The 12,252-nt window shown below is 40.8% G+C and overlaps 3 protein-coding genes across 4 annotated transcripts; 1 reads left to right on the forward strand and 2 right to left on the reverse strand.

The window, feature by feature from the left end:
• Positions 1-2,057: 2,057 nt before the first annotated feature.
• Positions 2,058-4,272, forward strand: LOC147926392 (uncharacterized). Its single transcript, XM_087487045.1, has 5 exons — positions 2,058-2,067; positions 2,133-2,387; positions 2,429-2,890; positions 3,071-3,345; positions 3,454-4,272. Exons 1-5 carry the CDS (start codon positions 2,058-2,060, stop codon positions 4,270-4,272), a joined length of 1,821 nt encoding a protein of 606 aa, XP_087343171.1.
• A 3,066-nt stretch (positions 4,273-7,338) lies between these two features.
• On the reverse strand, positions 7,339-7,970 carry LOC104748255 (pectinesterase inhibitor-like). Its single transcript, XM_010469927.2, has one exon. The coding sequence runs from the start codon at positions 7,918-7,920 to the stop codon at positions 7,363-7,365; it is 558 nt and encodes a 185-aa protein (XP_010468229.1). The 5' UTR covers positions 7,921-7,970; the 3' UTR covers positions 7,339-7,362.
• An 875-nt stretch (positions 7,971-8,845) lies between these two features.
• LOC147926393 (uncharacterized) lies at positions 8,846-11,762 on the reverse strand. 2 transcript variants are annotated; one of them, XM_087489476.1, is made up of 6 exons: positions 11,077-11,762; positions 10,467-10,599; positions 10,067-10,354; positions 9,760-9,987; positions 9,288-9,672; positions 8,846-9,133 (listed from the first exon to the last, which is right to left on the reverse strand). In XM_087489476.1, the coding sequence occupies exons 1-4, from the start codon at positions 11,613-11,615 to the stop codon at positions 9,835-9,837; spliced, it is 1,113 nt and encodes a 370-aa protein (XP_087345602.1). In that variant the 5' UTR covers positions 11,616-11,762; the 3' UTR covers positions 8,846-9,133; positions 9,288-9,672; positions 9,760-9,834. The 2 variants fall into 2 exon arrangements, with proteins under 2 accessions (XP_087345602.1, XP_087345601.1); XM_087489475.1 differs by having other exon boundaries at positions 8,846-9,172; positions 11,077-11,748.
• Between the last annotated feature and the right edge of the window lie 490 nt (positions 11,763-12,252).

The following is a 12,252-nucleotide window of genomic DNA, read 5'->3' on the forward strand; positions in this document are numbered from 1 at the left end:
CAATGTGATCTAGAGGCTTCTCATTTGGCAGGTTCTGGAATGGCCTCTGTCCAACAAGAGCGAAGTAGGCAGGCTTCAACTCAAAGTCATTCCTTGGGAATGGATGAGGGACAATTGCGGAACGGTTTTCATAGAACAAGTCTGGCCTGTTGAAGTCCGCAAGAGTCTTGACAAATTCTCCATTGTTGTCCCGTCTAGGCTGAAGGTTCTGCTGGTTGTTACCATCCAAGTTGGCTCCGTTCGCACCAGCCCCGACATTGCATCGACCGATGCCACCTATGCGTCGATTGATGCCTTCTTGGTTGCATCGATCGATGCCGACGTTGCGTCGATCGACGCCATCTGCATTCTCACCAACCACGACGAGTTCTTCTTCAATAACTCGCCCATCAGCATCAAGCTTTTGGCCTTGCTCGTTGCGCACATGACCCTCTTGATCTCTCAAAACTCCAGCCGCATCAGGTCTCAGTATGATAGGGTTGACCATCTTTGCTGATTTGGCTGCTTTGATGTTTTCACGCTCTAGTTGTCCTAACTCTTGGTTTGTAAGCTTAACAACTGGACCAGTAGGATTTTTCCTGGTGCTAGGCTTAGGCATGAACCTGAAACACACAAGAGAGAAGAAACAAAAGTGTGTGAGTAAAACAGAATAATAAAAATCTAGACAAAATCAAAGATTTTAATCTAATGGTGAATCAAAAGAGTCCCCGGCAACGGCGCCAAAATTTGATATGCTCAAATTGTAATACCCTAAAGGTACTAACAGCCTTGCAGTTGTAATACTCTAGGGGTCGAATCCACAGAGACTCTAGTTCACACAATAGACTTATTATCTTTTAATTATGCTAAATCAAAATAATAAATTAAAGACAATGCAAAACAGAATTTAAAAGTGTTGTAAATTCAAAGGATCAAAGAGCTAAGCCTAGGGAATTTCTCAGGAATTTATGGGTTATTAAATCAATCAAATAATTAGGGTTCAAGCAATTAAATATCAGATCTAGAACTCTAAACACACTTGTAAAACAAATCAGTTCTCACTGCAAATATTTTCTAAATTTAAAACCAGAAAATCCAAATCTCTTTGCAAAATTCAAGGTTAAAAATCAGCTTTAAGAATAGGTTTAGATAAGTTCACAAATTTATTAATTCAAATCTCTTTGCAAGAAATAAATTTGCTCATCAATGGTTTAATCAGGAAAACAATTATATTCTCATATCAATTTATTTTCCTAAGATAATAATTCTAGGTGATCAATCAAGAACTATTGTGAAGAACAACCAAGGATGAAGATCATAAAAGATTAAGAACCCTAAAAATCTCAGATCTAATAAATCATAAAAACCCTATGAAAAACCCTAAACCTAACAAGCAAATTACTCAGACTTGATTAATAAAGCACAAAACATCTCTCTGAATAATAAGCAATTGATATTAAGAAGTAAGGAAGGGAGTTCAAGAATCTTCTCTCTACAGATGAATTCAGATTTATCTCTCCAAAGCTCTCAATATCTCTTCTGGTTGCAGAAAATAAAACTTAGGTCTAAACAATGACCAATAAAATCCTATAAATACTCAAAAACACGTCTTGGGCCTAATGATGCAAATATGAAAGACTTTGGGGCAACTTTGTAAATCTTCAAAACTTGTGGGAAAACTTCCAATTTTGACTTTGGCCTAGCATCGATCGATGCATATCAGTGTGTCGATCGATGCACTCTCTAAATTTCGTCTCCCAACTTCGTAGCTCAGCTTCAATGCTTGATTATGCTCCAAATCTTCATATTTAGCTCCATTAAGCTCCCATCCATGATAATTCCTATAAAGACTCAAAAAGACTCTAAAAACACTAAAAAGACTCTATAATTAAGACTTATATCCTGGCTAAAAACACCTAAAAACCATGATATATCAGCTATCTTGGTGGCTATTGCTAAAGGGTTGGGGAAGCCACTGAAGGTGGATCTCACAACGTTAAAGTTTGAGAGAGCCCGGTTTGCACGGATTTGTGTTGAAGTTGATCTCCGGCGACCGCTTAAGGGGACAATAGTGGTTAATGGTACGCGGTACTTTGTGTCGTACGAGGGGTTGGCGAATATCTGTTCTGCATGTGGCTTGTACGGGCATCTAGTTCATAATTTTCCACACCGGGTCATTGAAAAGGTCTTGGAGGCTCCGATAACAACGATAGTTGCACCTGCTGTCGAGAAGGAGACACCCTCGGGGGATGGGGGTTTCACGGAGGTTACAAGACGGGGGAAGGGTTTGACAAAGGCGGTGACGACGGTTGCTTCAAGGGTTGGTGCGGTGAAACCTGCCGGTGGTACAAACCGGAGTATGATGGGGAATAAAGATTCTGCCATTGTTGCAGTATCAAAAAAGTTTGGTAACTTGGAGGTCGATATGGAAATTGGGAGTTACGGACAGAGGAGGAGATTACGGGGGCGAATAAGGAAAACAAGGATCCTCAAAATCAGGTTAATAGAGGGAAGAGTGTTAACCAAGGCAAGCCGATTGTTTTCGGGGCTGCAGGAGAGAAGCAAAATAATGGGCCGAGAGAAGATACTAATGGGAAAAAGCCCAGATCGAGGAAAGGGGTGGTGTCGAGTGGGCCTCGGCAAATGAAAGTCACATGGCCCACTAGAGGCCTGGTGTTTGGTCTGGCAAAGGGAGAGGTGGAGCTCTCTGCGTCGGGGAAACGATTACGGGTTGAGAAGGATAATATGGGGAGATCTTGGGGTTCGTTCTTGGTGAATAATTTAGATCAAATCACAGATCTGGGTGCGGTAGGAGATCGGCGGAGTGATGAGATGTATGTGGCCGCGGGCACGGGTACGGTTTCTCTTGCACTGGGGGTCACTGCGACTGATGGATTGTCAGGAGGCGGAGGTGAGACTCGTCAGGCTTGACGATTTTCCCCGGCAATTTTGGAGGAATTTAACATTGTGAAGATGAATTGCATACTTTGGAATTGCCGGGGGGCGAACAAACCCCAATTTTGAAGATCAGTCCGATATCTCTTGAAGAAATTTTGTGTGGATATGTTAGTTGTGTTTGAAACGCATGCAGAGGGCGATAGGGCAAGTCGTATATGCCAAGGGTTAGGACTTGAGAACTCCTTTCGGGTCGATGCTGTGGGTCAGAGTGGCGGTTTGTGGCTTCTATGGAGATCTGGTATAGGAGATGTGGAGATTGTAGAGTCCACAGACCAGTTCATTCATGCGAAAGTGGTTAATGGTACAGAAATTCTCAACTGGATCGTTGTGTATGCAGCCCCTTCGGCAAGTCGTAGACAAGGTCTTTGGGGAAGGTTGAGTGATACTGTGAGGGGTGTTGAGGGTCCGGTTGTGGTTGAAGGAGACTTTAACACAATACTCAGACTGGATGAGAGGTCTGGGGGGAATGGTAGGTTGTCCACGGATTCACTAGATTTTGGGAATTGGATAAACGAGTTATCCTTAATTGATATGGGGTTTCAGGGTAATAAGTTTACCTGGAAGCGGGGTCGTGAAGAATGGTTCTTTGTGGCTAAAAGACTGGATAGAGTGCTGTGCTGTGCTCAGACTCGCTTACAGTGGCAGGAAGCTAGGGTTACTCATCTTCTTTTCCTGGCATCGGACCATGCGCCATTGTATATTCAGTTGTCACCAGAGGGAAGACGGAATCCATTAAGATGTCCGTTTAGGTTTGAGGCTGCATGGTTATCTCACCCTGAGTTTAAAGATATGTTGGTTAACTCATGGGATGGTAGCATCAGTACACAAGAAGCGCTGAAGGGTTTACAGAAAACATTGCGGAAGTGGAACAAGGAAGATTTTGGTGATGTTCAAAAGAAAAAGGAGAAGTTATTAACTGAGTTAAAGATGGTGCAAACTTTACTGGAGACTAATCAAACTGATGTTCTGATTCATCGGGAGGCTGAGCTTCTGGGAGAGTTTGATTTAGTCCTAGAGCAAGAAGAAGTCATTTGGTTCCAAAAGTCCAGGGAGAAGTGGATCGTTCATGGAGACCGGAACACAAGTTATTTTCATACGTCAACCATCATTAGAAGAAGGCGTAACAGGATTGAGATGCTTAAGAATGATGCTGGGGCTTGGGTCTCGGATGGTGAGGAGTTGGAGGGGCTGGCTTTAGTCTACTATAAGAGGCTATACTCTCTTGAGGATGTCAAACCAGTGGTGGAGAGTCTTCCCTCTGAGGGTTTTATGCGGATATCTCATGAGGATCAGGTAGTCTTGAGTAAGCCTTTCTCGGGAGTGGAAGTGGAGTAGGCTGTCAGAAGCATGGGGCCGTATAAAGCTCATGGTCCTGATGGTTTCCAACCAATCTTCTATCAGAAGAATTGGGATGTGGTGGGAGATTCTATCACACGCCTTGTGTTGGACTTTTTTTGTACTGGAGTTTTACCACCTGAGCTTAATGATGCGGTTGTAGTCTTGATACCAAAGGTGAATAAGCCAGAGAGGATTGCTCAGTTCCGGCCAATTAGCTTATGTAATGTGTTATTTAAAACAATTACGAAAGCTATGGTTGAAACACTGAAAGGAGTTATGACTCGGGTTATTGGTCCAGCGCAGACAAGTTTTATACCGGGTCGGCTGAGCTCAGATAACATCATAGTCGTGCAAGAGGCTGTTCATTCTATGAGGAGAAAGCAGGGTAAGAAAGGATGGATGCTCCTGAAGTTTGATTTGGAGAAGGCGTATGACAGGATCAGATGGGACTTCCTTGGTGACACATTGAAGGCTGTTGGTTTCTCGGATGTGTGGGTACACTTGATCATGCAGTGTGTCACAGGACCGTCAATGAGCCTGCTATGGAATGGAGAAAAAACAGAATCTTTTAAGCCATTGCGTGGTTTAAGGCAGGGAGATCCACTTTCTCCCTACTTATTTGTTCTATGCATGGAGCGTTTATGTCATTTGATTGATGATTCGGTTATGCGGAAAGAGTGGAAGCCGATTAAGCTCTCCAGAACAGGACCTCAGTTGTCCCATATTTGCTTTGCGGATGATTTAATTCTATTTGCAGAGGCATCGGTGTCTCAAATTTGGGTGCTACGACGTGTGTTGGAAGCTTTCTGTGGGGCTTCGGGTCAAAAGGTCAGTTTGGAGAAGTCGAAGATCTTTTTCTCTAAGAATGTTTCTAGGAAACAAGGGAGGTTGATTAGTGAGGAGAGTGGAATCAAATCAACAGTTAATCTAGGGAAGTATCTTGGTATGCCTATCCTCCATAAACAGATTAATAGGGAGACGTTTGGAGAGGTTTTGGAGAAGGTGTCATCTCGTTTGGCTGGCTGGAAAGGGAGGTCACTAAGCTTTGCTGGACGGCTTACTTTGACAAAGTCTGTACTATCGGCTATTCCAGTGCACACTATGAGCACTATCAAGTTGCCACAGGGTATGCTGGACAAGTTGGATAGGGTAGCTGGTGATTTTCTTTGGGGGAGAAATGCAGAAAAGCGAAAACAACACTTGGTTGCGTGGAGTAAAGTGTGTCGTCCCAAGAGAGAAGGGGGACTTGGAATTAGAGCGTGTCGTGATATGAATAAATCTCTACTGGCGAAGGTGGGTTGGAGAGTTTTACATGATCAAACGAGCCTCTGGGCACGTGTAGTGAGGAGTAAGTATAAGGTGGGGGATATTCATGATACATCATGGATATCAGTCAAGAGTCATTTCTCCTCGACGTGGAGGAGTGTCTGTATGGGGTTGCGGGAAGTGGTTACTCGCGGAATTAATTGGGTGGTTGGAGATGGGAAGAAGGTGTTATTCTGGACGGACAGATGGCTTGCGGGGGAACCTCTTGTTGAAGGAGCAGTGGGCGCTTTGCCTCCAGGGTTTGATAAACTCACAGCCAGAGAGTTATGGACAGATGGTGTGGGATGGGATCTTTCTCGTATATCACCGTATGTGTCGCAGGAAAAGTGTTGAGAGCTGGCGGCTGTAGTATTGGACAGTTTCACTGGGGCTTCTGATAGGTTGTCGTGGGGAGGAAACTCGGAGGGTAAGTTTACAGTTGCATCTGCGTATAGCCTCCTAATACGTGAGGAGAAGCCTGTGCAAAATATGGAGAATGCGTATAAGAGGATATGGCGGGTGATAGCTCCTGAGCGGGTTAGAATCTTCCTCTGGTTGGTAATGCATCAAGTGATTATGACAAATTCTGAGAGGAAGAGACGCCATTTGTGTGACTCAGATGTTTGTACGGTTTGTCAAGGAGGCATCGAGACTATCCTCCATGTTCTCAGGGATTGTCCTGCTATGTCTGGACTGTGGGCTCACATCTTACCGCCGAGTAAAAGACTGGCATTTTTCTCTCAGTCGCTGATGGGTTTGGTGTATGAGAATTTAGAAAGAGGGACTGTTACAAGGGAGGGAGATTGGTCTACAGTGTTTGCCATGGCTACGTGGTGGAGCTGGAAATAGCGGTGTAGTGATGTGTTTGGCGAAAGAAGGATCTGTCGGGACATGGTCCGTTTCGTTAAGGACTTGGCAACAGAGGTAACACTGGCAAACTCGTTGTCTTGCGAACATAATGGTCGCGTGGTCCGAGTAGATAAACAGATTGGTTGGGTGGCACCAGAACAGGGATGGTACAAGATAAATACGGATGGGGCGTCCAGAGGGAATCCGGGTCCTGCAGCTGCAGGTGGTGTGTTGCGGAACTCGGTAGGGGCTTTGTGTTGCGGTTTTGTGGTGAATATTGGTCGTTGTTCAGCACCATTGGCGGAGTTGTGGGGGGGGGGGTCTATTATGGGCTGTATGTAGCGTGGGAGAAGAGGGTCACACGGCTAGAGTTAGAAGTGGATTCTGAGATGGTGGTGGGTTTTCTTACGACAGGGATCAGTGACTCTCATCCTTTGTCTTTTCTGGTGCGTCTGTGCCATGGCTTTCTTGTTAGGGACTGGATTGTCCGTATTAAACATGTGTATCGTGAAGCTAATCGTCTAGCCGATGGTTTAGCGGGATATGCGTTTTGTTTACCGCTTGGTTTTCATTCTTTTGATTTAGTTCCTAATGTTGTTGCTACTTTGTTGAGGGATGATGTTGATGGTCATACGTGGCCGAGACACATCCGGTTGTAAGTTTCTTTTATTTTATAGTTAATAAATCCCAGGGGTAAAACGCTGGTTATTCACAAAAAAAAAAAAAGCATTAGTGCAGCGAGATAGTTATCTAATCAATATTCTTGTTTACTTTCCCGAATTCTCTTATTTTTGGTGCTAAAAGTGTTTATTGTAGGAAATTTTTAAAGGTTCTATGGATATGGCTAGTCACAAAATTCACACTAGAAGTACCGAGATATGAAAGTCTTACCGAAGTTGCAAGACACAATAATTTAACAATGAATTTATTTGCTTAATAATTTTTTGCCGTCAAAACGTAAGAGAAAACTCTAACAATGTTACACATTCTTTTAAACTGGATATTGCGTAATGGAACATCAGATGGCACAGTATTACGTCCTGCAAGGTCAGCTTCACACATATTTATACTAGAAAAGGCTTTCCCAGCCACCTGAGATGTTAACTCGTACTTCTTCGAGATAGCAAACTTTATAGCTTCCTCCATCGATTTAATGGCCGACTCATAATATGTTACGCACGACCCATACGGTATCTTGAGCGTCGGATCAGTCGTGGTTCTTACTAAGCCTTTCATCATTGCTAGGTTCTTATTGCCAAACAATTGCGTCTTTTGGATGACCAAACCGAGAAGACCATAAAAGTTGAGGGTGAACGTTGCTGGATCATTGGTAAGCCAAATGATGCAGAATTGGTTAAAAATTGTTGGTTGTGAGCAGAGTTGGTAGAGTGAGTCTTTTGTGACTGTGTCACTCAGAGACAAAGATGAAGACAAAGGAGTGATCAATAAAAGAAGGAGAAGAAAAGGAATTGAGACGCAAGGAAAAGCCATTGTCTTGGATTTGGAGAATAACTATGCGTATGCGCTTAGATGTGGGAAGTGCTATTGCTTACTAATATACATATATAGTTTTTTTTTTTTTTTTTTTTGTTAAAAAGTACATATATAGTATTGTTGGATAACAAAAGTGACAAGTGTAACTCCCATTTGGCATGCTTAATCTTGGTGTTTGTGTGTTTAATGGAATGTGATCACCCAAATCTGTTTATCCCTAATCAATATTGTTGACTCAAAATAATGTATGAATTAACGTATTTAGGGGGATAATTACAAAATTAACAGCTGTAAAAAAATAACAAAATTAATTTGAGGAGAATATATCTTTCCTAAAAATAATCCACATTTATTGGATGTGGAATTCATAAATATCATCATTTAAAATCTATGAATTCTTTTTCAGCTAAATCAATAATTGTATTCAATTCACCATTATTCAATTGATAATGAACCTGTGAAAAAAATATCGCATCAGCTTCCTTGTCGAAATCAGAATTCCGGAACTGGTACATACACTACAAGAAAACAAGCTAATAGCGACTACACTATTAGTCATTATTTAGTCGCTAAAAGGTGTGTTACGACTAAACAGCGACTAAAACCAGTAGTCGCTAATAGAGAGTCGCTAAAATTAATAGTCGTAATTTTAGTCGCCAAATGGCGACTACATTACGACAATTTTGTGTAGTCGTAAATTTGTCGTAAATTAGTCGTAAAGTAGTCACTAAGTTAGTGATTACTTTACGACTACATTAAGACTATTTGTATAGTCGTAAATGTAGTCGTCAATTAGTCACTAAATGTAGTGACTACTTTACGACTAATTTATGATTATGTGTTTAAATAATATTATATATAAATATTTATAACTTCGCTATATAAATATTTATTTTGATTTATCTTAAATTTTATATTTGAATTTTGTTTTAAAAATTCTCTTTAATTGGATTTACATCTAATTCTTATATTTGAACAATTATAAAAATAACTACAATTAATATTACATAAACAAAACACATCTTAAGTATCATCATATTCATTACAACCCCAAGTTCAAAAGATAACAAAAAGAAAGAAACATCATATTCATTACAACCCCAAGTTCAAAAGATAACAAAAAGAAAAACATTCATTTAGAAAACAACAAGAAAGGCTTCTTCCAATCGTTTCCCAAGTTAGGCTTCGTCTGCTTGTATCCTTCTCAAATCTGGAATTGATCCGTGTTATAACACAATACCTTAAGGTTCTGTCAAGTTGAAAAAATGAAGGTACAAAGAAAAAGAAATGATCCCATTTGAAACCTATAACAACTTAGTTGTTATCCAGATGATTGTATAAGATGAGCTAGAAGTGAAGAGTACCTTAAGCAGATGTTGATGGAGTTGGAGTTGTCTCTTTAGCTGAATGGCTTGCAACAAACTTCTGAAACCGCGGATCACATTCCCTCAGAAAATCTTTCACGATGGAGAATTTGTCAATCTTGCCGTCCTGGGCAGCAATAACTTTGGATTGCGCAGCAAGTTCTGCATCACGCCTTTTCAGTTGAGCAGCCTGTTCTGCATCATGCGCAGCAAGCCGCTGCAGTTGAGCAGCCTGTTCTTCTATCATGCGTTGAGCTTTCTTCAACTGTTCTTCGAGAGCCACAAAGGTAGATGAGCCACATGCTTGCTTATGCGTTCCATTGACAAGGCAATCCTTGAGGCTTCCAACTCCATAAGGTGTTCCTCTTGAATCCTTCTCAGTGGACTTGAAAATAAGAGAAAAGTGGAGGTTAGAGGATGACAAATTAAACTCCAAGACTATAAATGTGTATTGGTTTTTTAAAAAAGTTACCTCCAGGAAAATTTCTGTATATTCTTCTGTTGTGAGGTCCTGTGGCCGTGATTCTCCATCTGACACAGCAAAAGACTATGCCTCGAGCTGAGACAACCTCTCTTGAACAGTCTTCTCATATGTCCCTGCAATCTTCTCTGCCTTCCGATCAACATATGTACCATAAGGCTTTGTATGTGCCTTGATGAAAACCTCACCAAGTCGGACTTCTCTTCCCAATTCCTCAACCTGCAATGTTAGAAGAGATTAACTAAAAAAAATAACAGTTAAGTAAGAATTGAAAGTGGCAAAATAACAGCTACTTAACCATTTCGTCTTGAAGCTGTCGATAAGACTTTGGCCCTGAGAGGTGGACGTGAGGACCTAGGCCATTACGGTCAGACATACGGGCATCAGAGTAGGTTTTACTCTTTTGTTGTGCTTCTTCAGTGCCCCAGTAATCCTCCATCGTGCTCCAGAGAGTGTCTCCAATCCAGTTTGGTTGAACTCGACTAGTCCTCACATTGCTAACCATGTCTTTGATCCGCTTTTGACAGATTTTCTCAAAATAAGCTTGAACAGTTCCGGTTATCAAAGGATCCCAAGTGTGGGTTTTCTAGAAAAAAAGGAGCTATTGTTAGTGAAAAGAAGACATGTAAAGCTATGTGACATAAGGCTTATTGTGAGTGAAAAGAAGACATGTAAAGCTATGTGACATAAATCCTTACCGCGAACTCAATGAAGTATCTCTCTTGTTTATCCCGCGGCACACATGTCCAGCTGTAGAAGGGACCTTCGAATTTGTTTAGAAGAATTCTAGTAATCTTCCGAACAAGTTTTGACCCTTTGTCACGAGTAAACCTCCATATACATGAACAAATAAGCCTTCGTCAGTAGGTTACTTAAAAGCTCCATACACATGAACCAAAAGAAACAATACGCATACGCACATTCACATAAAAGTTTCTACGGTTTGATGCATGAACACAATCTATACTTGAATCAGTAAACATAAACATGAATCTCAATACACAAGCAATAGATCATAATAAACTTACTCTCGTTATCATAATCACAATCCTAAAGACACAATAAACCAAACGAAATAAACATGAATCTACAAATAAACATAAACCAAATGAAATAAACATGAATCTAAAGACACAATCCTAAAGACACAATAAACCAAACAAAATCATAATACATGAGACCAAACGAAATCATAATAAACCAAAAGAAATCATAATACACAATCCTAAAGACACAATAAACCAAACGAGCATTGAACACCATTACAAAACACCATTACAAATACATGAGAAGAGAGAAAAATCATACCATTGGGTGTTCGGTAAGGGTGTGGGAGAGAGGACCGTGGTGAACTTATCCCGACCTGGCACCAGAAGCAGGGCATTTAGAGCCCGAACCACGTCCTCCTGGAGCTCCGGCAACACCGTAGCAGTTTCTTCTTTGAAGTTGTTGCCTTGGGATGATGAATGCGATGGATGACTACGAGTCTGATGACTACGAGCCTGAGAGCGTTGAGCTGGAGAAGGCGGAGAGTCATTTTGAAGAGTTGCATGAGTCGCTGGATTGTAGTTAACTTCTACTGAAGGAGACCGGCGTACTTGAGGTGGAGGTTGGCGAGTAAAGGAGCCCTGAAATAGTTGTTGAGGCGGAGGATAGTCCCGGATCTGGGATTCCGTTGAATGTCGTGGCAAAATGGGGACTTCTTCAGGTGTCTGCTGCGTATGAGGAGCTTGGACTGCCGGCGTGAAGTCATACTGACTGGGTAGATTAGTATGCCGTAGTCTTGACCCTCCGGGAATCTGAGAAACATTACAAACAAGTTTTCTCTTTCTTCCTCGATTAGGCATCGTGTGATGACTGAGACGAGAGACTGAGAAGAGAGAAAGACGATTGAGAAGAGAGGAGAGAATGACGATTGAGAAGAGAGACTGAGAAGAGAGACTGAGAAGAGAGAGTGACGATTGCGGCTAGGGTTTCATCGAATGAGAGGAGATAAGAAGAAGATAGGTTTTCTTTGTTTAAGAGAATCTAATTGGATTTGGGCCTAAATTCAGTAATTAACTAAATTAGCTCAATTCAATAATTGGATTTGGGCCTAAATTTAAGAATTAACTAAATTCAAGAATTAACTAAATTAGCTCAATTCAATAATTAATTTATAATCTGTAAGATTAAGAATTAATTTATAAGTTTAAGATTAAGAAATAACTAAATTCAATAATTTATGATTTTATGGTTTATGAATTAAGTTTATAATATAAGTTTTAGAGTTAATAATATATTATATCAATTAGACTTTCTTATGTAATTATTAAACCTTGGTTTATGTATATATATAATAATGGTTAAGTTTTGATTTTATGGTTTATGAATTAATTTCTAAGATTAAGAATTGAAAGTTCAAGATTAAGAGTTTATAATATAAGTTTTAGAGTTTATAATATATTATATCAATTAGACTTTCTTATGCAATTATTAAACCTT

The sequence above is a fragment of the Camelina sativa genome, chromosome 15 (genome assembly GCF_030686135.1).
Source record: "Camelina sativa cultivar CO46 ecotype springtype chromosome 15, ASM3068613v1".
Lineage (NCBI taxonomy): Eukaryota > Viridiplantae > Streptophyta > Magnoliopsida > Brassicales > Brassicaceae > Camelina > Camelina sativa.

Bases quoted from the DNA above. Each gene is read 5' to 3' on its own strand.
- LOC147926393 (XM_087489476.1), bottom strand. From the start codon at position 11,615: ATGCCTAATCGAGGAAGAAAGAGAAAACTTGTTTGTAATGTTTCTCAG. The intron at 10,600-11,076 runs GTATGATTTTTC...ATGTATATGGAG, and splicing joins CCCTTACCGAACACCCAATG to GTTTACTCGTGACAAAGGGT. The intron at 10,355-10,466 runs GTAAGGATTTAT...CTTTTTTTCTAG, and splicing joins GATACTTCATTGAGTTCGCG to AAAACCCACACTTGGGATCC.
- LOC147926392 (XM_087487045.1), top strand. The intron at 2,891-3,070 runs GTGAGACTCGTC...AAACGCATGCAG, and splicing joins TGGATTGTCAGGAGGCGGAG to AGGGCGATAGGGCAAGTCGT. The intron at 3,346-3,453 runs GTTGTGGTTGAA...TGGATAAACGAG, and splicing joins TGAGGGGTGTTGAGGGTCCG to TTATCCTTAATTGATATGGG.
- LOC104748255 (XM_010469927.2), bottom strand. From the start codon at position 7,920: ATGGCTTTTCCTTGCGTCTCAATTCCTTTTCTTCTCCTTCTTTTATTG.